At 42.5% G+C, this 27,483-nt stretch overlaps 1 protein-coding gene across 1 annotated transcript in view; it reads left to right on the plus strand.

Annotated features, from left to right (window-relative positions):
* Positions 1-27,483, plus strand: part of sympk (symplekin) — an 87,640-nt gene that overhangs the window by 32,545 nt on the left and 27,612 nt on the right. The window contains exons 12-17 of the mRNA XM_084309736.1: positions 77-290; positions 15,128-15,278; positions 19,872-20,107; positions 25,619-25,700; positions 25,946-26,059; positions 27,311-27,458. Of these exons, the coding sequence (XP_084165862.1) occupies positions 77-290; positions 15,128-15,278; positions 19,872-20,107; positions 25,619-25,700; positions 25,946-26,059; positions 27,311-27,458 (945 nt within the window). The remainder of the gene's footprint in view (positions 1-76; positions 291-15,127; positions 15,279-19,871; positions 20,108-25,618; positions 25,701-25,945; positions 26,060-27,310; positions 27,459-27,483) is intronic.

Genomic DNA, 27,483 nt, shown 5'->3' on the forward strand with positions numbered 1-27,483 from the left:
CCCCCCCCCCCCCCCCCCCCCAACCCAACCCAGCTCATCTTTGTGGTGTAATTTCATGAAACACTCCATCTCATAGGACTGGAGCAGACAAAGGCGCGGGAGGACGACGCGCTAAAAGACGAGGGCATCGATATAGACGACTCAAAGGACCAGCTCATCAAGCGCAAAGGCTCCGCCATGTCCCTGCCTCAGGCCATCTCGGTGCTGGGGGGATACGATAAGGCCACGGCCGCGGAGGCTCCGCCCATCAAGAAGCTGCCCGAGCCCATCGTCCCCTCCGTGCAGCCCAAGTGAGAACCCTCCTCAATACTTGCTAGGGATGGGCACGGTTATTCCACATGTCACGGGTATTAACTGGTTCTGCACCAAAAACGAGTACCGTAAATCCTCAAATATAGGACGAGTCTTCTATTTACCTCAGCTGCAAAGAGCACCAGGCATTTATTAGAGAGAGGCTTATATAAGAGGCAGGCCTTAATTTCTAAAAATGACACTCATGGACATAATCCCTTAATTTTCAGACTTTTATTGCATTATTATTATTATTTATTTTATTATTTTATACGTACATTGTCTGTCTACATTTATTTAGACTAGCATTGGTATTTAAATATTGAGTGCAGTTGAGTAATTGTGGGATTAACATAATTCACACACTGAAGTTGGAACTGTCTATAGGTTGCAGGGTCCGGGGACGATTTAGCGTGTGGTACCTACCTTCTCGACTTCCTCAGTCGAATCGAGTTGATGATAACATGCAGTAGCTTTAGCTGACGCTGTCATAGCATCATGATCTGTAATGTGTAGGGGTGCACCGATGTATCGGTCTGGTATCGGTATCGGCCGATAAGCGCCTTGTTGACTGCAATCGGCCTATCGGCCAATAAGCTCAGATGTGCCGATGGCAGTAGCCGATAAATATCCATCAATTTGTGTCGCGTCAAACGGAGAAAAAAAAGTTTAGTCAAGCGACGACCCCACACACACGCAAGCTTGAAGCTACTGCATCAAAGTTACTACTTATGATTAACAAAGGCATTCGTTTTGTGGCATTAACGTTACATAGTTAGTGTTACACGTTCAATAACATCAGCATATTATTTACCCGAACATAGCAAGTAGCAAGCATTACTCAATTCATAGCTCAGTTCCTTCCGTTGCTCAGAGCCCGTACTGAGTTGTACCCATTCTGCAATCTGTTAATAAAGTTTTCAATCAGACAAATGTATAGAAAAGCTTTGTTTTATTATAACATTCGTTGCAGTAAAATCATTATGCCTCGTTTGGTCATCCTGCGGAGCGCTGGTAATCTACTCGTGGCCAGCGGGGAGCTAACGTTATTAGCGCGTTGGTTTGTTGTTGAGCTCTCGCTGCAGATCAATGGCGGCAATCCAGGAAGTAAAAAATGAATACGCGCTTGCCGATTGGTGGTAACAGCAGAGGCGGGTGCAAGCGGTGTGACGTAATTGGCAGAATCGACTGTCAATCAAAATTGTTCTGTTGCATTGCATTGGTTGAGAGCTCTGGTTGAGACAATAGTATCCAGCTGCAGCCCGGCAGACCATACTGGTGGAATTAATACCATACACATATTTCTTGATGTTTCCTTTTTTTAAGTAAGTAAAGAGGCCTATGTTCACATCGGTGAGCACAATTTGTAACACAAAAAGAGAGACGTGTAGCCTATTTATTTAATATTTTATTTATTTATTTTATTATTATTATTTTATTTGTTGCCATGGCTAAAATAATAGTCAAGCATAGGGCTAAAACATTTTCATAAACAATAATATAATCTTTTGTTATTTGGTTATAAATAAGGGATTTTCTATGCATTTGTCTGATTGATTGATTGAAACAGCTTTATTGACAGATTGCAGTGGGTAGTTTAGTTTAGTTTATTCGGATCCACACAAGGTACAATACAGTACAGCTCAGTGGACTGGAGGATGAAGACCAGAAAAAGACGTTCGGCTTTTTTACATAAGGGTCTTCCATTTTCAATTCATCAAAACATTTAGAGACATACAAATATACAGTAGTTTCATAAAAGAAAAAAATTTAAAAATTTTATTTTTATTTTTTTTATATATTACACATATATTTTTTTGGCCACAAATATCGACATCGGCCGATTGTGTTAGTTGAACAATCGGTATTGGTGGCAAATTTTCATATCGGTGCATCCCTAGTAATGTGTCAACTGGACAACGCCAGCCTCGCCTGCCAACGCCCAATATATACACCAAGTCAACGTCATCCAGCTGACACCACAGATCTAGATATTATGACAACGTTAGCTAGCGGCTAGCGCCAACCAGAGGGAAACGTTAATGTACGGTAGTCAGTGTAGCGGGAGGCAGCACTTTATTTGCATTGGCAAGAGTTTATCTCATTCTATATCACGGCACGAAAAAAATATATACTTTTTTTTGCGACCTTATATTATTCGAGTACCCTCCACTATTAGAGGATTTACGGTATACTTGTTATTGCCCGCCAATCTAATAACGCCAACAACGAGTTTACTAGTTTTTATGGTCGTTATTTCCTTTATTCGCTATTGGCATTCATAATTCATCCAGGAAGGCTCCGGGAGCCAGCTGCACCATGTCTGATATTTCAACGTCTCAATACCGCCGCCTTGTGGATTTCGGGCGAGCTGCACTCCACTCTAAACCGGATGTGGCGCTCTGTGCATCGGGGAAAATCCTCCGGCAGAGCTATCTTGTTATGTTGATCAAGACAAACACTCGAGTGCATTTGATCGCTTTCGAGACGCAAGAATCAATATGCTTTCGGCGTTTATTGCGTCATACAAACGGAAAATGGATCTAGCAGATCGACATCAAATAATTGGATTTTTTTTCTCCAGGCGCATCGGCCACAGGTAAGAGGAATCTAACGTTAATTCCAGCTCGATTGTCCATTTATTTCATTGCAATCCATCTGCTCAAGCAAGGTATGATGTCGTACTAAGGAAAGCCGTTACTGACAATCAAGGAATCATAAATGACCCCCCCCCTTTCCTTCACGCATGATGGAGCATAATGTATGCTTTTGAATTTTTTAATATAGCGTGTATAGGAACGAAACGCCATCGATTATGTGTAATATGCGTCGGGGCCTATAACTCGCGTTCTAGGAATTACTGCTATACACTCCAAAAACATACTTATATTCACGACGGTACTAACACGACAATGTATGAATGGATATAACATTCCCACATCCGGAACGATAGATACCTGATGTTGAATGGGCCATAGTAATGTTGATATAGCTATAATATTTAAAAAGTTATAGCCCTGCAAAGAAGGTGAGTGACTCCATAGGCTTACAGCACTGGCAGAGAGTGGTATAAGATGGGCAAACTGCGTGGCACAGAATGTGTTAAGAGTGTAGCTTGGGTGGGTTCTGTGTCTCATATGCACTGATTCAGCCGACTGATTTCGCATTTTTTCTTTTTTTCTTTTCTTCTTCCATGTTCATATAAATTGGTTTTGGTTTCCTTATTTATTTGACCAATAAATGGGAAACCGATTAACCAAAGTGTTTTGATAGAATATTGATATGCCTTCAAATGCCAATCCCTAATACTTAACCAGCCAGACTAGTTTCACACGCTCGAACAAAACTCTTACCTCTTAACAGTCCTCCAAATTTTGCATAAAACGCCTGTTGATTGCATACCCAAAGTAATTTGAAAGCTATTCTTGAACCATTCATAGCACAGCATGAGTCTGGCCTCTTTTGAAAAGAAACATTCTGAATTTTCTTCCACAACAGGAAGAATCACCCTTGAGTGCTACTGTAATAGTTAGAGGTTTGAACTGAAATTAAAAAATTTATTTGCTTTCATTTGAATTGTTTTGCAAACGGATGCCTTTTACAGGTTCCAGCTGAGAGGGATTGGCTGGGAAACACAATGGGTCCACAGCCTGAAGTCTTATCTAGTACAGGTCGAAAGTTGATAACAATACCACGGAAAATGAGTGTTTTACACATGTTTTTTTCTAATGGTATGTATAGGTATGTTTATCCAAAATGGCCATTGGCACCAATGCATTGGCACGCACAGCAGAAGTCGAACAAGTCATCTTCTTTCGCCAGAGAAAAAAAACATAATATCTGTAAGAGCCTAATCTTGAAAAGTCATATTTTGAATATATTTGTATTTTATATATTTAGTTATTGCATAGAAAATGAGCAGTAGTTTAATTTGTAATGCTGTGGTATGCTATAAGCCATATTTATAATTTAGTTGCGAATAATTCTAAGAATTTAACGATAAATGTACTTTAGATGTGTTACTGCGCATGTGTGAGAGTCTTGATATGCCGTGTGAACATGTATTGCCTAGTTAGTAGTGAGACAGTGCCCATGCAGTTTGGAAGCACATAACTTTTTAACCATAGTCCATTATCCTAGTTCGGTCTATATATCCTATGAAGAATGATGTTATACTTTGTGACTGCCCAAAGAAAGTAAAGAACCTTCAAAACGTATTCTGGAGTCCGTGAGTGTGTACATCATAATTGTGGATACAGATTTGTATTAGCCATTGGACACGAGTCTGAAACCTTTTTGCTGCCCGCACTGGAAATGAAATGGTAAACGAAAGTCCAAAGAAATTATGCCATTACAATAGTCAAAAAGTTGTCTAACCAAGAGGAAATATTGCTATTGACATCGTTATCAAGAAAATAAACTGGCTATTGGAAGAGTTAGTTAAAGAAGCCCCTCGTTGACGACGAAAGCAGGAGCTAGCAACGATTAGCATTAGGGGTGGGGGGAAAAATCGATACGTAGTAGTATCGCGATACTTTGCGTGGCCATACTGTATCGATACAGGGACGCCAAGTATCGATATTTAATTATTCATTAAATTTTTTTTTCTTTTTTATACGGAAGTTGGATTGTTCATTTCAATACCTATAATAGTACAGTAGTCCACACACACACATGTGCATTCAGTTAAGTTGGAATATGACTGTAATACAAACAGTTCAGTTTGTCAGGTACATGCAACACAGATTACAGTGTTTACATCTGTCTGCTTGAGAAAATACCATGTTCTGCAATAAAAATTATTGAAGTGAGATGAACAGACTGAACTTTATTTTATTAGATAAAACATGTTGACAGTTTTACTTTGCAGGTAAAAAAAAATTGATAAAAAAAAATTGCGATATATCGAGTATCGCGATACTATCGTATCGCGGCTCAAGTATCGCGATAGTATCGTATCGTGAGATCTCTGGCGATTCCCACCCCTAATTAGCATGTGGACTCGTGACGACAGCTAGAAACTAACTTTACTTTGCTGAGCTAAACTGGATGACGTTGCTAATAGCAAAAACAGAAAAACGAAACAAATAAGAACATTGTGCATGTCAACTGAATAAAGAAAAGTGTCTGGATCTTTATCAAAAGTGTCTCAAGTGACACCTGAAGAAGAATATAATTCAAAGAGTTAAATTATTACCGTTCTCAAGTTGTTTACCTCCTCATCAAACAACAAAGATGGACGACAATGATACTGCAGCCAAAGCCAAGGCCGTCATGGAGCCTGAAATTGAGAGTGCAGTTGCACTGACTGTCCGCAAGAGGGAGCTAACACCCAAGGGATTAGAGGAAAAGCTGAATGGCCTTATAAAATCCAGGAGATGCAAGCTAGGACAATTCTTCTGGCAAATGAGGAATGTGTGCCTGATATAACTACTGTGCAAAGGGAAATAAAAATGATACATTCTATCAAGAATTTATTAACCTTAATTACTTAGTGCTGTTATATCTCAGTGAAGAAGAAAATAATGCTGATCAAGAATTGTGGTTTCAGAACAATTTATCACAAAAATAGAAGAATGCATTCAGGCTGCAACATGTAACAATGAGGTGACAAGTAAGGACAGTGTGTCTAATGTAGCCACAGCGGTTTCTTCTACTACAAGTTCGGTGTGCATTAACGAAGAAGCCACCAGAGCTGCCCTCATGGCACAGACAGCCCTGACAGAAATACAGGCATTAGAAAGAAAAGAAGCCAAGCTTAAAGCTGAACGGGAACAGTTGGCGATCAATACAGCTCTAGCAGTATCCAATGCAAAGATCAAAGTATCAGGAATGTGAGGAACATCGGAGCAACGTGAGCAGGAACAAATGCGCGTTGACTACGCTTCTCCAGGTAAAATCTGAGTCTGGAGCTCTATGGCTGCATGAGTAGCGCCCAACCCACCAAGCCACAAAAGAAAGAAATGTCCAATGTGAAAAGTACTTCCAAAGAAAGTGGATAAAAAAAAATAAAAATGCTCAGCTGAGACCTGATATGGAACAATATGATGATCATCAACTACACAATGGCAGTCCGCAACAAATGGACAGTGCTAGAGAAATATTTCGGCTCATGCAGCGACAGACGGACCTCGCTGAAATGCTCGCAAAGAACCAGGAGCTCTCTCGTTTGCCACAAAGACGTGCCAGTGTTCAGTGGAGAACCATTAGAGTTCAGATCCTTTATGAGCGCTTTCAATCATGCTATTGATGCACGAGCCGACAGCAGCGCTGACTAACTGTACTTCTTAGAGCAGTACACCAGAGGGGAACCACAGGACCTCGTGAAGAGCTGCCACCATATGACTGCAGCGTGTGGATATTCGGAGGCAGTGAGGCTGCTTCACGAACGTTACGGAGACCCACTGAAGATCGCAGACGCTTTGATAAACAAGGCTTGCAAGTGGCCGTTGATAAAGTCAGAAGATGGGAAAGCCCTCAGCGCTTTTTCAGTGTTTCTTGTGAGCTGTCGCAACGCTATGGAAGATGTCGATTATATGGAAGAGATGGACAATCCGACGACCATGAGGGCGGTTGTTGCTAAGCTGCCATTTAAGATGAGAGAGAGATGGAGAGTTCATGCATATGACCTTCAAGAACGCCATCGGAGGCGAGCCAAGTTTACAGATCTGGTGAGCTTCGTAGATCGCCAAGCAAAGATCACATCTGACCCTCTCTTTGGAGATCTCGACTCTGCAACAGCTGACAAGAAAGATACAAAGAAACCTCAGCACGGAAAGAAAGAACAAAGAGAAGCTAAAAGGGGAAGCAGCTTCGCTACCAGTGCTGAACAAGTGGATGATGAAAAAGGCGAATCATCAAAGTCAAAAGATGCTACATCCTTCAACCGTGCCTTTACAAAGCCATGTGTCTTCTGTGAGAAGGGTCACACCCTGGAAGAATGTCGCAAGCTGAGAGAAAAAACACATAAGGAAAGAGTGGAGTTTCTGAAGAGGAACGGCTTCTGTTAGGCTGCCTGGTGAAAGGCCACCTTAGCAAGGAGTGTAAAAAGAAAATGACATGTGAACACTGTTCCATGAAGCATCCCAGCATGCTACACTTTGCAAAGCAAGACAAAGGTGCAAAGGAGAAGACAACAGAAGTTGCCTCAAAAGAAGATGAACCTGCCTCCCAAGGAAATGCAGCCAGTACAGAAGAAAACAAAGTGTTAAGTGCATGCACTGGGGCCGGAGACAACTGCGTGCTCGCCATAGTGCCCGTCAGAGTAAAGAACAAGAAAAGCAACAAAGCTGTGGAGGTTTATGCATTCATGGACCCAAGCAGTTCTGCGTCGTTTTTTACAGAGACACTGGCAGAGCGATTGAACATTCAAGGCAGAAAGACGGAGCTAGTGCTTAGCACCATCAATGCAAAGAAGCGAGTGGAGAGCTACATCCTCACTGACTTGGAAGTTAGTGGGTTAGAGGAGGATAACGTTCCACAACAAAAGGATGTTGACAAATGGCCGTACCTCAACGAAGTCAGGTTACCACGCATCAACGCCGAAGTGGAGCTTCTCATCGAAACAAGAGAACACAAGCTGCTAGAGTCATGGAAAGTGATCCACAGCCAAGCAAACGGACCATATGCAGTCAAGAATGCTCTTGGGTGGATTCTGAATGGTCCACTGGAAGAGCCAACGGACACTACAGCAAGTGACGGTGAACAATCAAGTGCTGCAGTGAACAGAATTGCTGTTGAGACTGAGGGTATTCTTCTTCTGGCTTCTTCTCCAGCAATATAACCATGACTTTCCCGAACGAAACTGTGATGACAAGTTAGAGATGTCACAAGAGGACCATCGTTTCATGGACTTTGTGTCAGGCTCTGCACGCTATGTGGATGGACATTACTACATAAATCTTCCGCTGAAGAGAGCGAGTGTCCAAATGTCAAACAATCGAAGTGCTGCTATGCAACGAGCACTAAACCTCAAGACCAAGCTGAAGAGGAATCCTGAGTTCCATGCTGAGTACACCAGCTTCATGGGTGACATGTTTAACGCAGGATATGCAGTAAAAGTACCAACAAGACTGTTAAGTATGGTACCTTCCCCATCACGGAGTCTTCCACCCGCAGAAGAAAAAGATCTGTGTGGTGTTTGACTGTGCCGCCAGCTACCAAGGAGTCTCATTGAACAGTGAGCTTCTACAAGGACCAGACCTAACGAACACCCTGGTCGGAGTGTTGACTTGCTTCAGACAGGAGCCGATTGCCATGATGGCTGACATCGAAAAGATGTACTACCAAGTGTGCGTTCCTGATGAAGACACCGATCTCCTGCGCTTCCTGTGGTGGCCCGAGGGAGACATCACCCAGGACATCGCTGAGTACAATCGAATCAAATTTATTTATAAGGTCCGACAACACGTTAATGTCCCCATGGGCCGTACATGTCTTCTTTAAACAAGTCAAGAAGAAAACAACAATAAGTCAAGAACAGAACAAGAACACCATAAGGTCCAACAAATTTAAAATAAATGCAAATAAATGAAAGAATGCAAGCACTCCCAGACATACCCCACGCGAAGGTAAGGAAAAACTCACTAAAACCTAACAATAGGGAAAAATGCTCCACAGGCAGTGTGGAGGAGAGAAACCATAGAAGGGCCATTCAAGGGGGGATCTCCCTTCTTAGATGTCGGTGATGGTAGTGTTGCAGACTAACAGTTGGTAAGCATGCACTCAAGTGTGTAGTGAAACACAGATGAGTGCATGCAATAGCAACTGAACATTTTGAAAGATTAAAGATGGAGCTGATAGCGATAGCAACTGAACATTTTGAAAGATTGAAGATAGAGCTGATGGCGAATCTATTTGAGGCACAGGGGCGGCGCAAAGAGGGTCGTGTCCTCCACGTCTTAATCACGGGACATTCAACACTCCGGTCGTTGCTCAGACAGCCGGAGACAGGGAGATAGGGGGCGGCACAGAGAGGGTCGCAACCTCCCCGACATCATCGCGGGACGTCCAGCACTCCGGTCACCACTACGAGACCTCCGGAGACAGGGAGACAGGAGGGCACGCAGAGAGGGTCGCATCCTCCCGGCCTTCATCACGGGACGTCCGACACTCCGGTCAGCACTCCAGGACAGCAACTCACAGGGGGACAGGGAGACGGGACAGGCGTTAGACAGCTTGTGTGATTGTAGTGGGCGGACATAGCAATAGATACAAGTGGTAAGCATATATGTGAATAGAGTAGATGTATGAAATAAGCATTATGTGAATAGAATAGAAGTACTTAACCCAGCAATGAAACCGCGTTGACACCAGTTGACAGGACCACGGACAGACAACGGTAAGTAGCTGATCCAAGGCCTCGGTGGTGCATGTAGAGCAGTCACTGCAGTCTTGGCCAAGACCCCGAGGCATCCATCACCTTAGTCAGCGCTAGGAGACAGGCACTCAGAGAGATGGGGGAGGGGGGGGAGTTAGATGGTTGTGCACCTCTTCCGTGCGACCTCCTCACCCAGCTGCGCCACATTTGCTCTACAGAGGACAGCACAAGAGAATAGGAGCAAGTCTCCACCTGAGGCTGTAGATACAGTTCTCAAGAACTTTTATGTAGACGACTGTCTAAAGTCGGTCTCCAACGAAACTCGCCCTACGAGCAGACCTCACCGCATTGTGCGCCGACGGAGGTTTTCGCCTGACCAAATGGACAACAGTCGCAGGCTGCTTGCGTCTGTTCCAGACAACGAAAGAGCAAACGAACTGAGAGACCTGGATCTGACCAACAACGCTCTCCCTGTGGAAAGGGTCTTAGGAGTGTTGTGGTGTATCGAGTCCGACTCATCAGGATCAATCTTAAAGACAGACCCGTCACAAGATGAGGAATCCTTTCAGTAACCAGTTCTATCTACGACCCACTGGGTTTCCTTGCCCCAGCAATCCTCCCTGCGAAGATGCTCATGCAGCAGCTGTGCAAAGAAAGGCTTGCATGGGATGACAAATTCCTAAAAGGTTAGCCCAAAAATGGACCACGTGGCTGCAAGAGCTTCACCAACTGTCAGAAGTGAGTGTGACCAGATGTGTAAGACCAGTGGACTTCGGACCTGTTGCAGAAGCACAGCTTCATCACTTTTCTGACGCGTCCGAAAATGGATACGGGACAGTCTCCTACCTCAGACTGACGAGCAACAATGGACAGGTTCACTGCGCCTTCATGATGGGACGAGCCCGTGTTGCTCCAACAAAGCAAACTACTATTCCATGAATGGAATTGACAGCAGCGGTAGTGGCCGTGAACACTGACAAGATGTTGAGACGAGAGCTCCAGATGGACGTTCGTGACTCGACATTCTGGACTGACGGCACAACCGTGTTGAGATATATAGAGAATGAAACACTGCGCTTCAAGACCTTTGTTGCCAACCGTGTCGCCACCATCAGAGATGCAACGAAGCCCCACCAATGGAAGTATGTCAATACCTCAATCACCCCTTCCGACTGTGCTTCCAGGGGGCTTACACCTACCAAGTTCATGGAGAGCCCTAGCTGGTTTCATGGTCCAGCGTTCCTTCGAGAAACAGAGTCAATGGCCGGACAGACCTGCCGAGATGAAGGTCGAAGAGGACGACAGCGAGGTGAGACGCGTACATCTTACACACGCAGTCGAAGACACAGATGCTGTGAACAAGCTGATCAACCACTATTCCAGCTGGTACAGATTGAAAAGAGCCGTCGCTTGGATTCTTCGACTGAAGGATATGCTGCTACAGCGCTGTAGGAAGAAGACTGATCTACAAACGGATCCCAATGGTCAAACAAGAACTGATAACCAGAACGACACCAAGTAGACGCCAGACCTGGGCGCCTTGACAGTTGAATGTCTTAACGAGAGCTGAGATGGAGATCATCAGATTCAGTCAAACCCAGCAGTTTCCTGAAGAAGTACTCATGCTGGAGAAAGGAAGCAACGTGAAGAAGAGCAGTAATCTAACAAAGCTTGACCCAGTGATCCAGGATGGAGTTCTGAGGGTCGGAGGCCGTCTCTGCGCATCTGCTATGCCGGAGCATGTGAAGCATCCGGTCATCATCCCAAAGGACTTGCACGTCACTACACTGATTCTGAGAGACACTCATGAGAAAATCGGACACTGGAAGAAACTATATGCTCATGTTTGCGTCAAAGGTATTGGATCCCCTCAGCGAACTCAATGGTGAGGAAGTTCTTGTCAAGATGTGTGGTCTGCAGAAAAGTCAAAAGCAAGACCCTCGGACAAAAGATGGCAAACTTGCCGCCAGAACCTGACAAGCCCCCTTTCACTAACGTAGGGGTGGATTATTTTGGTCCGTTTGACGTAAAACAGGGCCGCAGCACTGTGAAGAGATATGGCGTCCTGTTTGCCTGTAGCCTTTCTCCAACGCGTTCGTGTTTCCGTGTCTCTGATTGGCCAGGTCATGTGACATGTATACCCAATCGTGGGACCGCAAGTTTCTACACTGGTTAAGCTTAGGCGCTCTTTCGAAGTTGCTTAAGGTTAGAGTTTGTCTTAGAGCATGGCGATAGAACGCCTGCCCTGATTCCAAACTCTAACCTTAACCAACTTCGAAAGAGTCGCCTAAGCTTAACCAGTGATAAACTAGGCGTTAGGTAGTTTGCAGGCTGTTCGACCCGGAAATAGGCGCAGAACTTGCCGTCCCACGATTGGCGCACATGTCACATGACCTGGCCAATAAGAGCGCAAAACGGGAACCCGGAAACACGGACGCGTTGGAGAAAAGCTACACGCGTCCTGTTTACCTGTCTCACTACGCGAGCAGTACACATTGAAGTAGCGCACTCGCTTGACACTGACTCGTGTGTGAATGCAATCCGTCGTTTTCTGTGCAGGAGAGGACAAGTAGCAGTTATGCGCTCAGACAATGGGACACATTTTGTAGCCGCTGAGCGTGAGCTGCGAGAGTCGATTCAGCATTGGAATCAATCAAAGATTCAAGATGCACTGATGCAAAGAGGAATCCAATGGGTTTTCAACCCACCTGCAGGCTCACATTTTGGAGGAGTCTGGGAGAGACGGATCCGATCTGTAAGGAAAGTAATGAGATCTGTGCTGAAGGAACAAACAGTCAGTGATGAGTGTCTACACACATTGCTGTGTGAAGTGGAATACATACTAAATGACAGACCACTCACAACAACAACAGACGACCCTTCAGATCTCGAAGCATTGACCCCTAACCACTTACTACTGATGAAGAAACAGCCAGTCATGCCGCCTGGACTGTTCAGCAAGGAGGATTCATATGCACGCAGAAGATGGAAGCAGATACAATATCTCGCCGACTTATTCTGGAAGCGATGGGTGCGTGAGTTCCTTCCCCAGTTGCAAGAGCGTCAACGATGGACCCAGATCAAGAAGAATGTCAATTGGAGATGTCGTCATGATCTTGGATGAATCAGCGCCACGGAGCTCATGGTTGCTGGGAAGAGTCGCTCAGATAATTCCCGATGCAAACGGACTTGTGAGGCGTGTGCTGGTCAAGACGAAGACAAACACCCTTGAAAGACCTGTCGACAAGCTGTGTCTCATCTATGAGAAGGACAGTTAAACAAAAGGACTTTGATCTACGTATCCTTTGTACGTTCATTACATTCACGCTAGAATTTGCTTAGCATATAGGATAATACTTTGTTTGAAATTTACGTTGGCTCTAGTTTGTTTATTGAGTAATTGGCAGCCTGCTTCTCTTCCAATTAGAGGCCGGAAATGTAAGAGCCAAATCTTAGTCATATTTTGAATATATTTGTATTTTATATATTTAGTTATTGCATAGAAAATGAGCAGTAGTTTAATTTGTAATGCTGTGGTATGCTATAAGCCATATTTATAATTTAGTTGCGAATTATTCTAAGAATTTAACGATAAATGTACTTTAGATGTGTTACTGCGCATGTGTGAGAGTCTTGATATGCCGTGAACATGTATTGCCTAGTTAGTAGTAGGGTTGGGCACGAGAACCGGTTCTAATAGGAACCGGTTACTAACTTCCGGTTCTGTTTTAATTAATACCCTAGTTACAGTACAGCAACCAAATTAAACTGTATCAAGTCAACTGACAATGTGAATAATATGATTTTTATTTTTGATTTAAAAAAATAAAAATCTCCTTCGAAATAAGCTGTGACCTGTTTTGACCTGCACCTCAAAGAATCGGAATCGAGAATAATTTAGAACAGGAATCTAAATGGAGAATCTGAATCGGAACCGGAATCGTTCAAATCCAAACGATGCCCAACCCTAGTTAGTAGTGAGACAGTGCCCATGCAGTTTGGAAGCACATAACTTTTTGACCGTAGTCCATGATCCTAGTTCGGTCTATATATCCTATGAAGAATGATGTTATACTTTGTCACTGCCCAAAGAAAGTAAAGAACCTTCAAAACGTATTCTGGAGTCTGAGTGTGTACATCATAATTGTGGATACAGATTTGTATTAGCCATTGGACACAAGTCTGAAACCTTTTTGCTGCCCGCACTGGAAACGAAATGGTAAACAAAAGTCCAAAGAAATTCTGCCATTACAATATCCTTGGAAATATCCCTCACGTAAGATATCGTCGTTTTCAGAATTTCATTGGCTACAAAAACGGTCAATCATTTTCACCGTCAGAGGTAGGGATGGGTATAGTTAGGATTTTATCGATACTACTCTTATCGTTACTGCTTAACAGTTCGGTACTTTATCGATACTCTTATCGGTTCTTTTAGATTATTATTTAAATATATTTAAAAAAAAAATGTATACAATTTATTTGAATGGCTTAAGGCTATATCTGTACTTGATATTTGTTTGTTGTGTTGCATATTTGAAAGAAACTTCAATCAAATCAAACCCCCCCTCTTAAAAAAACAAAAACCTGTGTTTAACCTGGCCATCTATAAAACATCATGCTAAAACTGTGAAACAAATGTCCTACTCCCCTAAAGAAAGAAATACATAGCAAACATGACTCAGTTATGCAATAGTGCTGCTGCTTTTTATTTTGTTAAAATCTTTTAGTTAATAAGACTAAAAAATGACTACAACGATTTCATGACTGCTTCCTGTCCTCGCCGGAAGTGCATCGGATACCTACCTTAACGTTAAATTTTCAACAACAGATTGCTGCTAATTAAACACTTAATGGAAACGGAGTAACGTCACCGCTATGTCGAGTTCATACGTGTAGTATGAATGATGAACTCGGCATAACGTTAACGTTAGTCAGTTTCAGTGTTGCTGGATGGTACACTCTATTAGCTCCGTAGCTAACGTAGCTAGCCACGGACGGGCACCTCCCTACCCGTGTATGTGAGTGTGAGCGGCTCACGACAAGTGTGTGTAATGGCTTGCTGCCTCGCTTCTCATGCAGACAGAGAGAGGAGAGATGGTTTGCAACGTTTAAATTCCTCGGAAAAAAACTCATAATAATAATAATTTCTCGAGTATCGATAGCAGTACCGATAACGTCGGAGCTTATTAATACTCCGTTTTTTTCTAATTTAGTACTGGTTCCCGTTTAGAACCGGGGTCCGGGGGGCAACCCTAGTCAGAGGTGATTGGTCCAGTCACCGGGAGGCGAAACCTGAGGTTGTCTCTTTTCCTAAACTGATGCTCTTTGGCTGTTTGGTCTTATAACCCGAAATTGGAAGCACGTAATGGGCCAAGTAGAGTGTCAATCTAACGGTGGCCCTCTTAGCTTTCAACTGTTTTTCTGTGAAGTGCCCCTTTAATCGTCTTCATGAATTCGTTTTTCTTAGTCTTGTCTCTACCCCACAGTTGATCCTTTTCTTGTTCTTGTTCTCAGAGCATCCGGTGTAAGCGGGAGAAAGAAAGTGTTTCGATTGGCCGATGTGGTCCAGCCTCTATCAGACACCCAGGTTGAAAAGTTAACCGCAACGGCTGTGAAGCGTATCCTGAATTCAGAAAAGGCCATCGCACAGAGTGGAATGTCCCACGTGAGTAAACCAAACCATGTCACCACCTATCTCTAGAAGACAGTAGGGGTGGGAATCGCCAGTTTCATCACGATACGATACGATATCGATTCTTTGGACAACGATACGATATTATCCGATATCACACAGTCTGCCACGATACGATACGATTCGATTCAGGTGCCTGCGATCGATATGAGACGATATTATATGCCCATTTAACACAATCAGTAACATTTAAATCAACAAAAAAAAGGCAATGGAAATATCATTTGACATTTTTATTTTTGAGCTCTTCCAGACATTTAAATGAAAAACAATCTATTGTTTTTAATACAAATAGACCTCCTGTTCACTGTTTTTCGTTCGTTTTTCTTTTTTTTTCTCGATATTAATATCCTATTCACTGTCACAGAGCTGTATTTTGGCTGGAAAAGGCATATTGGGAATCCGAAGGTGCAGTACCGGCCAGATCCTGTTAGTGGGGCTATCCCGAGAATGCACCCTCCTTCCCAGTCCCCACTTCTTTCTGCCTATGGCTCTGGGTTAGCTTGTTAGCTTACGCTAACGTAACGTTATCTTCGATCTTTAACGCGACGTGGGCATAATGGAGTGGCGAGGATTGCAAAGCAGGTTAGATGCATTGGACCCGTTGCGGAATAAAACGGCAGGGACATGTTTTGGGTCACAGAATAGGCACACTAGTCTTGCTCTAGTGACGCTCTACTGCTGTGTGATGTTGATATTAAATGGAGTTTCACAATACTGGGCGCGGGGCGATGTCGCCGGATTTTCAAAATAATCGCAATATGAATCTATCTTTTTACGTTGCATCGATCCTATTTGATTATTGATAATAGATCGATATATCGATCTGGATCGATGTATCGTCCCACCCCTAGAAGACAGTATAGTTAGTTAGTGTTTTACTTTTTGATTATATCTTTTTAGCAGCAGGTAGTTGGAAGTCATTTTGATCTGTATCCCTTCCTGTTTTGGTCCCAGCATATGTTCTAGCGGCGCTGATAGCACTAAAGCTTTTCTTGTTTGAATATTTTTTATTTTTTTTTATCTACTTTTTCTCCCATTTTCTATTTTTCTCCCATCCCAATTTCGTATCGTCCAATTCTACCCTCCCCTGTCTCGAACGCTGTTAGGCCATGCCTCCCACAAGCCGGTTGCAATGTGGACTAAGCCTTACATCACGTGTCCCCTCCGGTACTCGAGGAAGCAGCAGTCGCATCTTTTCACCTGCACAGCGCGATCTCTCAGCGTCGGGGGGTCTGCGTTTTGGAGGGCACGCCGCCCCCCGTCGCTTCCTGATTCTGCTGCGCAGGTGCACCAACCGACCTTTAGGAGTCGCTGTCCACAACGTCCGATCCCCACCCATCAGCTTCCCACCCCCTAATACTGCCAATTGTATTAGTATGAATGAATGAATGACCTTTATTTATATAGCACCCTTCACAACACTACAGCTTAATATAAAAACACAATAAAAACAAAATCAGAAATAAATGACAACAACGACAAACGGCAGTTAAAAACAGTGAAACCAGATAGAAAAAGTAGAATAAAAGAATTTGGATAAAATCATGAGTCACTAATTAAAACAAACTACAGTGAGGACAAGAAAAAAAAAGTGCCTATGCATGACCAAAAGCCTGTCTGAACAAATGTGTTTTCAATTGTTTTTTAAAAGAGTTCTCAGAGGGGGCAATTGGCAGGTCCAGTATGAACGACCAGCCAAGCTGATAGCAATGCGGAGAGCTGGGCTCAAACCCAGCGTCTCCTGCATTGGTGGTGAGCGCCTTGCCCACTGCACCACCTAGCCGCCCTTGTTTGAATAATTTATTAATGGATATTTTAGGCCTGTCCTCTATTTTATCTGCCGATATCAAGTCCCGATCTGATATTTGTATTTTCCTAGATAATATAGCAGCACAGTGCACACTTCAAGTGTATTAGTTAGTAAAACCATTTCAATGTAGGTAGCATGTAGGTAGGTAATTGTATAAGAATAATTCTGCTTTAAATAAAAGAAAACTAAATAGCCTACATCACAGCTTTCCTTCATGGTTTTCATACATTTGTCTAACAAAAGAAGAATTTCATTGGGCTTAATATTAAATCAAATTTAATAACCCGATACCAATCAATTAAAATATGCTGTGAACAGCTCAGATTCCGATCTATCCGTAATATTTCCCTAATGCAAATTAATGCAGTAACGCAGAAGTATGTCTTTAAATCTAGCGTATATTAACATTGTCCGCCATGCATTGTACCCATCCTTGGGCCCAGTCTGCCAGTGCTGTAACCCTATGGAGATGTTTACTTTCTTTGCAGGGCTATAACTTTTTTAATCCTTCCGGATGTGGGAACGTTTTATTTTTTTTTAATTCATACATTGTTGTGTTAATACCGTCGTGAATATAAGTATGTTTTTAAGGTTTTCTGCAGTAATTCCTAAAACGCGAGTTATAGGCCCCAACGCATATGATAGATTATCGATTGGCGTTTCTTTCCTATACACGCTATATTAAAAGACCTTTATTTATATAGCACCCTTCACAACACTACAGCTTAATATAAAAACACAATAAAAACAAAATCAGAAATAAATGACAACAACAACAAACAGCAGTTAAAAACAGTGAAACCAGATAGAAAAAGTAGAATAAAAGAATTTGGATAAAATCATGAGTCACTAATTAAAACAAACTACAGTGAGGACAAGAAAAAAAAAGTGCCTATGCATGACCAAAAGCCTGTCTGAACAAATGTGTTTTCAATTGTTTTTTAAAAGAGTTCTCAGAGGGGGCAATTGGCAGGTCCAGTATGAACGACCAGCCAAGCTGATAGCAATGCGGAGAGCTGGGCTCAAACCCAGCGTCTCCTGCATTGGTGGTGAGCGCCTTGCCCACTGCACCACCTAGCCGCCCTTGTTTGAATAATTTATTAATGGATATTTTAGGCCTGTCCTCTATTTTATCTGCCGATATCAAGTCCCGATCTGATATTTGTATTTTCCTAGATAATATAGCAGCACAGTGCACACTTCAAGTGTATTAGTTAGTAAAACCATTTCAATGTAGGTAGCATGTAGGTAGGTAATTGTATAAGAATAATTCTGCTTTAAATAAAAGAAAACTAAATAGCCTACATCACAGCTTTCCTTCATGGTTTTCATACATTTGTCTAACAAAAGAAGAATTTCATTGGGCTTAATATTAAATCAAATTTAATAACCCGATACCAATCAATTAAAATATGCTGTGAACAGCTCAGATTCCGATCTATCCGTAATATTTCCCTAATGCAAATTAATGCAGTAACGCAGAAGTATGTCTTTAAATCTAGCGTATATTAACATTGTCCGCCATGCATTGTACCCATCCTTGGGCCCAGTCTGCCAGTGCTGTAACCCTATGGAGATGTTTACTTTCTTTGCAGGGCTATAACTTTTTTAATCCTTCCGGATGTGGGAACGTTTTATTTTTTTTTAATTCATACATTGTTGTGTTAATACCGTCGTGAATATAAGTATGTTTTTAAGGTTTTCTGCAGTAATTCCTAAAGCGCGAGTTATAGGCCCCAACGCATATGATAGATTATCGATTGGCGTTTCTTTCCTATACACGCTATATTAAAAAATTCAAATGTATATGATCGTATACATTATGCTTCATCATGCGTGAAGGAAAGGGGGGGGGGGACGCTTATAATTCTTTGATAGTCAGTAGCGTCTTTTTTTACTATGGGTTGATACGTTGATCAGATGAATTGCAGTGAAATAAATAAACAATCGGCCTGAAAATAATGTTAGATTCCTCTTACCGTTCGCCGATGAGACTGGAGGAAAAATATTCCAATTATTTGACGTTGATCTGCTAGATCCATTTCCCGTTTGTATGACACAATAAACGCCGAAATCATATTGATTATTGCATTTAGAAAGCGATCCCAATGCACTCGATTGTGTCTCTTGATCCACGTTAAAAGATATTACTACCGGAGGATTCTCCCAGATGCACCGAGCGCCACTTCCGGTTTGGCGTGGAGTGTAACTTGCCCGAAATCCACCAGGCGGCGGTATTGAGGCGTTGCAATATCAGAACAGGGTCCAGCTGCGTCCCGGAGGGAGGCTGGATGAATTATGAATGCCATGGCGAAAAAATGTAATATTGATCCCAAAAACGAGTTAACTCGTTTCTGGCGCACAACGCATGGCGGGCAATAACGAGTATACTCGTTTCTGGCGCACAAAGTGTTAAAAACCAAAGCATATTGGTGAATATTATTGTGATGCTAGATAATGTGCTTATCATTTTCCAGGAAATAACACATTCAGCAGCCAATTCAAAGTTGTCTCGAATTGCCCAATGCCCAATCATTGTCTATGGAGCAGCACCAGACTTGTTTAGCTGATGACATCACAAGTTTGAGTCTGATTTCTGGCTTTGAGTAGCTCATGAATGGAATTCTTAACCCTTTCACTGCCGCACTACCAAAACGGTTAACCCTTTCACTGCGACCGTCGGTTGTGTGATAGTAAAGGGTTAACCTTCTGTCGTGTGGCAGTGAAAGGGTTAATTTGGGTGGCGTTGTCAGGTGCGGGTGAAGCTTCTGTCCAGGCTGGTGAGTCAGTTTGAAGGGATGATGAAAGAGGACGTGTTGGAGTTCATCCTAGAGGACATCAGGACCAGGAGTGACCTGGCCTTCTCGGTCCTCTACCAGGAGTACAACACCTACCTCAGCCAGCTTCCCACCGGGCTGTTGGACAGCTACGACCACTGTCTCTACACCCTGCTGGCAGGCCTGCAGGAGAAGCCGGAGCAGAGGGACGGGTCAGTGAGACACCTTCCCCTTCCCCATTGGGACTGGGGCCACGATTAGATATTATTGTTTATCATTATTATTGTTTTCATGTTTAACTCATTAACTCATTCAGCCCCCCCCCCCCCCCCATGCATTCATGATGGAACATAATACCTATGATATAGATTTGATTTCGGAATAATAGCGTGTACAGGAAAGAAACGGCAACATCTATAGTGGAATTGACGTGTATAAGGCTATTACTCAGCCTTTTGGGAATTACCCCAGACCACGCTATAACTATATTTATATTCACCACGGTATAACACGGGAACGTATGGATGAGAGAATTTATTCTTTTTCACATATTGAACGATAGATAGGTGATGTCAAAGTGGCCATAGTATTGTATCCATATAATAATAATAATAATAATAATAATAATAATGCAGGACCTCTTTAGAGACGTCTTTATTCGGCATGCAACAACATAGGACATGCAATGGGCGGCACACACACAGGAATACACACACACACATGCATTGTCTTTCTCAGGGTCGCCGATGCGATTGAGCTCGTCCTTCCCCCCCCCCAGGGGCAGCCGGGATCTGTTGTGCATGTTTTTCCATTGGGTTTCTCTTATGGGGGCGAACACGGGGAGAACATGCAAACTCCACACAGAAGGGCCTGGGAGATACCCCACCTGGGTACCTGGCATCGTGGAAACCTAGTCCCCAAGCGGGAATCGAATTCTGGACCTTCTTGCTGTGTTAACCACTACACCACCGTGCCGCCACGGTGATTCCATAGCTATAATATAGAATATAGTTATAGCTCTACAAACAAGGTGACGCACTCCTGACTCCTATCTTTTAAAGCGTGGCATTGCTACGACGGGCCCCGACTAATATCTGGCAGTCAATGAGTTAAAGGAACACGCCAACATTTTGGGGAAATTAGCTTATCGTCTTCTCCAGAGAGATATGAGAAGATAGATATCAGTTTCCTCTCTGTGCGTTCAGTTGAAAGCTATCTGGCTGCATGTTAGCCTAGCCTAGCACAGCACAATGAATGGAAGCGGACATGACCGATTAGCCTTCGGGAGAGGTGTTAGTTGGACAATGCCTAGGCTAACCGGCCATGTCCGCTTCCATTCATTGTGCTAAGCTACAGTAGACTAACATGCAGCCAGATAGCTTTCTACTGAACGCATAGAGAGGAAACTGGTATCTATCTTCTTGTCTCTCTCTGGAGAAGACGATAAGCTAATTTCCCAAAATGTTGGTGTGTTCCTTTAACCTCTTAAGCCTGAGCCCTATTTTCAAAAAATCCGCCTAAAATACATACCTAAGTAAATGGAAGTGGAAGATTGCTCCACTTCTACCAGGTCCATTTGCATGTTCTTGGTATCTAGGGACATCTATGGACCTGAGGTGAATGTATTCCCAGTGTCAGAAATATTGTGTATTACTAGGCTTGCTTAACCCTTTCTCTGCCACGCTTATATCCATCCTTGACATTACATTACTAAATTTACATTACTATGGCCCATTCAACATCAAGTATCTATCGTTTAGGATGTAGCAACGTTCTACTTTTTCATTCACACATTCATACTAAAATATGGTCTAAAGTATAAATATGTTTTTATCGTTTTCTGCAGCATTCCATAGAACGTGAGTTATAGCCACAAATACTTATATTAGATCATCAAATGTAGTTTGATACCGATTGACATCAGATAAAAAATTTCAATTGTACAAGGTCCTACACGTCATGCCTCATCATCTGCTGGTGACCGGAGGGGGGGGGGTTATAAGTCCGTGGCCGACATTAAATAATTTATTTAGTATGGGTGATATGTTGATCGGAGCAGTGTGTATGTTTAATAATAATCAAACACGCTGAAACTCACAGCGGCTTCCTCGTAGCGTTGGGCGATCAGCGTGGAGCAGAAAGTTCTCTATTATGGGATGTCGATCTAGTTGGTCCAGTTCCAGGTTGTATAATACTATATGCGTCCAAATCATGTTGTTTATCAAGTTATTTGCAACCGATCGATGTCCAGTGTATCAAGATGGAGTCCCGCTAGCGAGTGCCCGGACGAAATATGGGTGAGCACCACTTCCGGCGCGTCACTTCCGGTTTTGGCGATTCGCCGATCGGCCACCAGATGGCGGTCTTGAACCGTTGGAGAGTTGAGAGGAGATCAACAGCAAGTCTCAAGTCTCCGTGGGTGAAATATGATTGCTATGACAGATTTTTGAAATATTGATCTCAAAGACGCTGTAAGACGTCATTGGCAGATTAAGCATGGCGAGCAATGACGTCTAAAGTCGTCATTGGCGATTAAAGGGTTAAATTGTGATGAAACAAAGGAGAATATGAATTATGATTTTTCTTTGAATATTTGACGGTGAATAATACCATGCTAAAAATGACCAGACATGAAAAACTGCCACTGAGCTCGTTCAGTACCTTCTTGAGATCACGTGTACAAAAAATATAAGGAAATTAATAAAGGGAAGATGATTACACAGAAGGTTTTGTAGATACAGTACTGAATTCTGCCATCCGGACCCATGCTATTTGAAATATTATTATAGAATATGAGGCCTATAAATGACCTTATTATAGCCAACTTGCACATCTATGGATCGGGCCAAATCTTTCCAATGGCAGAGTTCAATTTGGACTTAGTATCACCAGGCGTGCATGAAGAACCGAGAATGAAATTAATCAGCTTTTTATTTTTGAATCCATTTGGAACGTGGATTGTTGCTAAATGTTCACAGAAGGGAGACAAACTAACTGCGCTCTCAAACTATGCCAATAACGTTCAGTTTTGTGGTATATAATCCCGAGAAATAAATAATAATCAGGAAGTCATTCGCTTCCAGAAATCTGGAGAACCCTAGGAGATGTAGTTTTTTATTTTATTTCAACGCTCATTGAAAGCCCCGTCTTTCCTTCATCATAATGCCTCTAGCAAAATGTCCGCTCGGGTTTATTTCCAGTCGAAATTCGCGATCTATTGAATATAATTCCTAAACTCATATTTTATTAACACATTGACTGCCAGCTATTGGCCTCATCCTGTTCTAGCTAGGCCATGCTTTAAAAGATAGGAGTGCGTCACCTTGTTTGTAGAGCTATATCTATATTCTGTATTATAGCTATGGATACAATACTATGGTCATTTGACAGTACCTATCTTCTGTCCAAGATGCAAAAAAGAATACATTTTTTCATGAATCGCGTTATCCCGTGGTGAATATAAGTATAGTTTCGGAATGATCCGGGCTAATTCCTGGGAGGCTGAGATAAAGGGTGCAACGTGAATTCTACTAAAAGCATTGGCGTTTCATCCCTGCACACGCTACTATTTACAAATCAAATGTATATAATAGGTATTATGTTTCATCATGAATGCATGAAAGGGGGGGGGGTCGTTTCTGATGCTTTGATTGCCAGTAACGGCATTCGTTATGAACACCACACACGCCGATCAGCTGGATCGGAATGAAAACATTGCAGGATCAAGCTGGAATTGACGTCAGATAGTCCTTACCTGAGGTCGGGGGTAATCCAAAAAGAATATTCCAATTGTTTGATCGCCATCTGGTCCATCTGGTCCACGACATAATCCAGCACAACACATGCATCGATTGTCCCGAAAACGATTCAATGCGATCGAGTGAAGCCCTAGGCTTCCCTGTACTAAAAAACTGCGCCCGGAGCGGTTTAAACGTAACACCCAGTCTCGAACAGGGTTTACTGCACTCTCGATACTGCCACCTGCCAGGATCTGGCCGGTACTGCACCCTCTGCGTCCCAGTATGCCTTTTAACAGCAACATACGGGTCCGTGACATTGAATAGAATATTAAAATCTATTTTTTTATACCAAATAACGTATATATACGTGGTTGGCGTTCAACGGTTGTCGGCCAATCACGTATATAAACGTTGGCGGGGAATGAGTTAATAATACTTTTAACAGTTTGAGTGCCAGCCATTTAACATTGGAAACCCTGTTGAATGCCAGCACCCACTTCAATGATAGCGTTGTGAACGCATAATCTCTCTCCTAAATTATGGCTATGTGTCTAATCTGCCTGTCGTTTATCAATGACTTGTTTGCAGTCAACATTGTCGAAACGGATTGTTTTTTTATTGGTTCATTTTCGTTTTATAGCATTTTGAAAAGCCCTCGTTTTCAAGGAAAATATATAGATTCCGTGATAAACGGAAATCGTTTATGTAAATACATAATCCATGCTGTTCTGATGGCCGGCGATCACTTGGTCTCTTCAGTTGGCTCGACTGAAAAGTAAAATGAGCAAACTGACCACTCCCCCTGCATCAGTCTAAACTAAGTAATGGGGTGCAGTTACACAGGGAGAGACGATAGGGGGCGGTATCTTCCCAATTGAGCTCAGAGAGACTGCAGCACTAACCCGAGGCTCGATTGATGAAATATGAATTCAAATCGCCAATAAATAAAAAAAACGGCAAACAGACGCTATATAGCGTCGGGGGCACTCAAAGGTCGGCATGAACTAACGACAAAAAGCGTCCGTGGCATCCAATGTGTTAACCTATTGGTAATCCAATCCAATCCAATCCACTTTATTTAGATAGCACATTTAAAACTACAAAGTTGACCAAAGTGCTGTACAAGTCCACAAACATAGGATAAAACATAAAACATAAAAATGGAATAAAAGCACACAATAAAACAGTACAATGTGTCACATAAAAAAGGCCAGTCTCTCAAAAACGCAAATAAGTACAAACAAACAAACGTATTGCTGAAAATATACACTATGACTGCTGTTGTGACATTGGTAGGATGTTTACTGTTGGTATGAGTAGACTCTAGAGAGAATGATTTATGACGTGATGTCATTTGCGGTCCGCACGGGTGGAAGAGGTTAAGGCAGGCTAACTATAGAATGCTTCTGAGTAAGATTTTTTTTTATAATATGATATAACGTCACCCGTCCCATGTTTTTCTCTGTGAACCTTGCTGGGGTCTAGCATGGCTCAATTGTGTGCTTCTAGAATGAGGTACTGTATTAAGTTACATTCCTCCTAATCTACCCCCCAATGCAAAGCATTCAACACATCCTCTTTTACTGTTGGTTAATATGGCTGAAATTAGCTACCAAATGTTACATCTAACACTAGCTACTTTGCATTGTGGGATAGAGGACAATTTTTAATGGCATCAAACATGGGGGCAGCCATGCTTAATACTCATCCCTCATTGAAGATGTATCAGGAGGGCGTTTCTCCAGATCTAGGACTAACAAAAGCTTTATTAAATGTCCAATTGTATTCCTTTGACATTTCAGCTGCGATATCCATATGTATCTTCAAATCTTGGTTCTTTCATTTCTGTTTTTGGGAGAGAGTTGTTCATGTTAACGGATACCAATTGGGCCATCTGAGATAATAGGAACAATGTACCAGTAAGTTATTAACTATAACTATGTAAATGATTAACTGAGTGATATTCCCTCTTTATCTTTCCAGGCTTTTCACAAAGCTTGTACTGGAGGCCCCTATCATAACAGAATCAGCGCTGGATGTAATACGACGTTACTGTGAAGATGAGGTAAACATATTGTATAATTATCATATGAAAGAAGAAACAAACTGACGGCACTCTTAAACAGGAGCAGGAACATAGATACTTAGGCTACAGTTAAAACCCTTTATTTTAACATTTAACCCTTGTGTACAACAATAATAACCATGCCCGGTTATGACCTTCATTATGATAAAAATGACATCTTATATAGCTTCCTGCCGGCTCCTGATGTGACTCCTCTTTTTGTTGTACCATTTTGTCTTTTCTAGTCCAGGGTGTATCTAGGCATGACGACTCTGAAGGAACTGATCGTCAAGCGTCCCTCAAGGCAGTTTCAGTATCTCCACGTGCTTCTGGACCTCAGCTCCCACGAGAAAGAGAAGGTGCTTCATTGTTCTTCCAGTAGATACCCCTGACCTTTTCTTCACCAGGCACTCGTTGCATTGGGGGCCAACAGTTTCTACGTTTTTGTCCATCTCGTTTGTGCCCCTTGGTTTCCATGAGGAATGCAAATGCTGTGCTAACAATGCATTGTAGGGACAAATGGAGGAACTTCTTTCTTCACATAATTTGCCAAATGACAAATGTATATTAGATTTGATTAAAATGTATTGTCATTATACAGCACTAGTACAGTACAATGAAAGGAAGTTTGGCCTCCAACCAGAGTGCAAATGTAACGGTAAAGTGCAATAGTAATATACAATGTACAATGTTTGAATATTCCATATATGGTAATAATATAAAAATTTTAAGAATTTGTTGGTGATATTTTTCCTCTTTTGGTGTTAAGGCTGTGCCTCCATTGCAGCAAATGAATGTGGTTTGCTTATCTTAAGAAGCAATCAACATGCACACTCAAGAAATGTTGTGGTGGAAGTTAATCTCCTTGTGTAAAAACCTTTTTAATCGAATTGGCTTACTACCCACACTCACTTCTCTGCTTTATTCAGTCAACGTTTCGGTCAGCTTTATGTCCTGATGAAGGTCTCTGACTGAAACCTTCCTCATTTTAAGAACCATTGCAACACATAACAACCAGCTGTAAAGTGGCTGTGTCAGTTACACAAGTGCCAGGTGGAGGCCTTTATAGATAAACACTGAGGAGGCCGAGCAAGGTGTCCTTCATCGCAAATGGATTTCTTTTTTTTGTAAAATGTAAGTCACTTTAAGGTGTTTTTCAGTCGTTAGCCTTATCTTAAACTAAACAATGATTTTGTATTTCCGTCAGTAGGGTTACAGCAGGCATACTTGGCCTTATCTTAAACTAAACAATGATTTAGTATTTCCGTCACTATGGTTACAACAGGCATACTTGGCTGCCGGCACCAACAGCAAAATAATAATTACATTTTGTACAGTTAGCGATGCTAGCAGTTTCTTCTTAATGGCAATCAGAAATTCTTCATAATTCTTCAGATTTTGCTGTTTGAAGTCACCAGTTACAGCCAAGTCTGCTTGTGTTGACATTTCTAAGATGCCAGCAGTCCAACAAAAACAACGAAAGACCGTACTGTACGTTACATGACTTCTCTCACGCTGAATGCCCTGCCCTGACCTTCCCGTGTCTTTTCATCAGTTGGTTCTCCATGGCTTGGCGTATTTCTCACTCATTGTGTGTTTTTTATGTGTAGGTGCGCTCCACTGCCCTGGCTTTCATCAAGAGGATGTATGACAAGGAGCAGCTCAGGGACTACATCGAGAAGTTTGCCCTCAACTACATGCAGCTCCTGGTCCACCCCAACCCCCCCTCTGTGCTCTTTGGGGCTGACAAAGACACAGGTCTGCCTCCACGAATGGACGTCAA

This window comes from Notolepis coatsorum, assembly GCF_963971535.1.
Source record: "Notolepis coatsorum genome assembly, chromosome: 3".
Classification (NCBI taxonomy): domain Eukaryota; kingdom Metazoa; phylum Chordata; class Actinopteri; order Aulopiformes; family Paralepididae; genus Notolepis; species Notolepis coatsorum.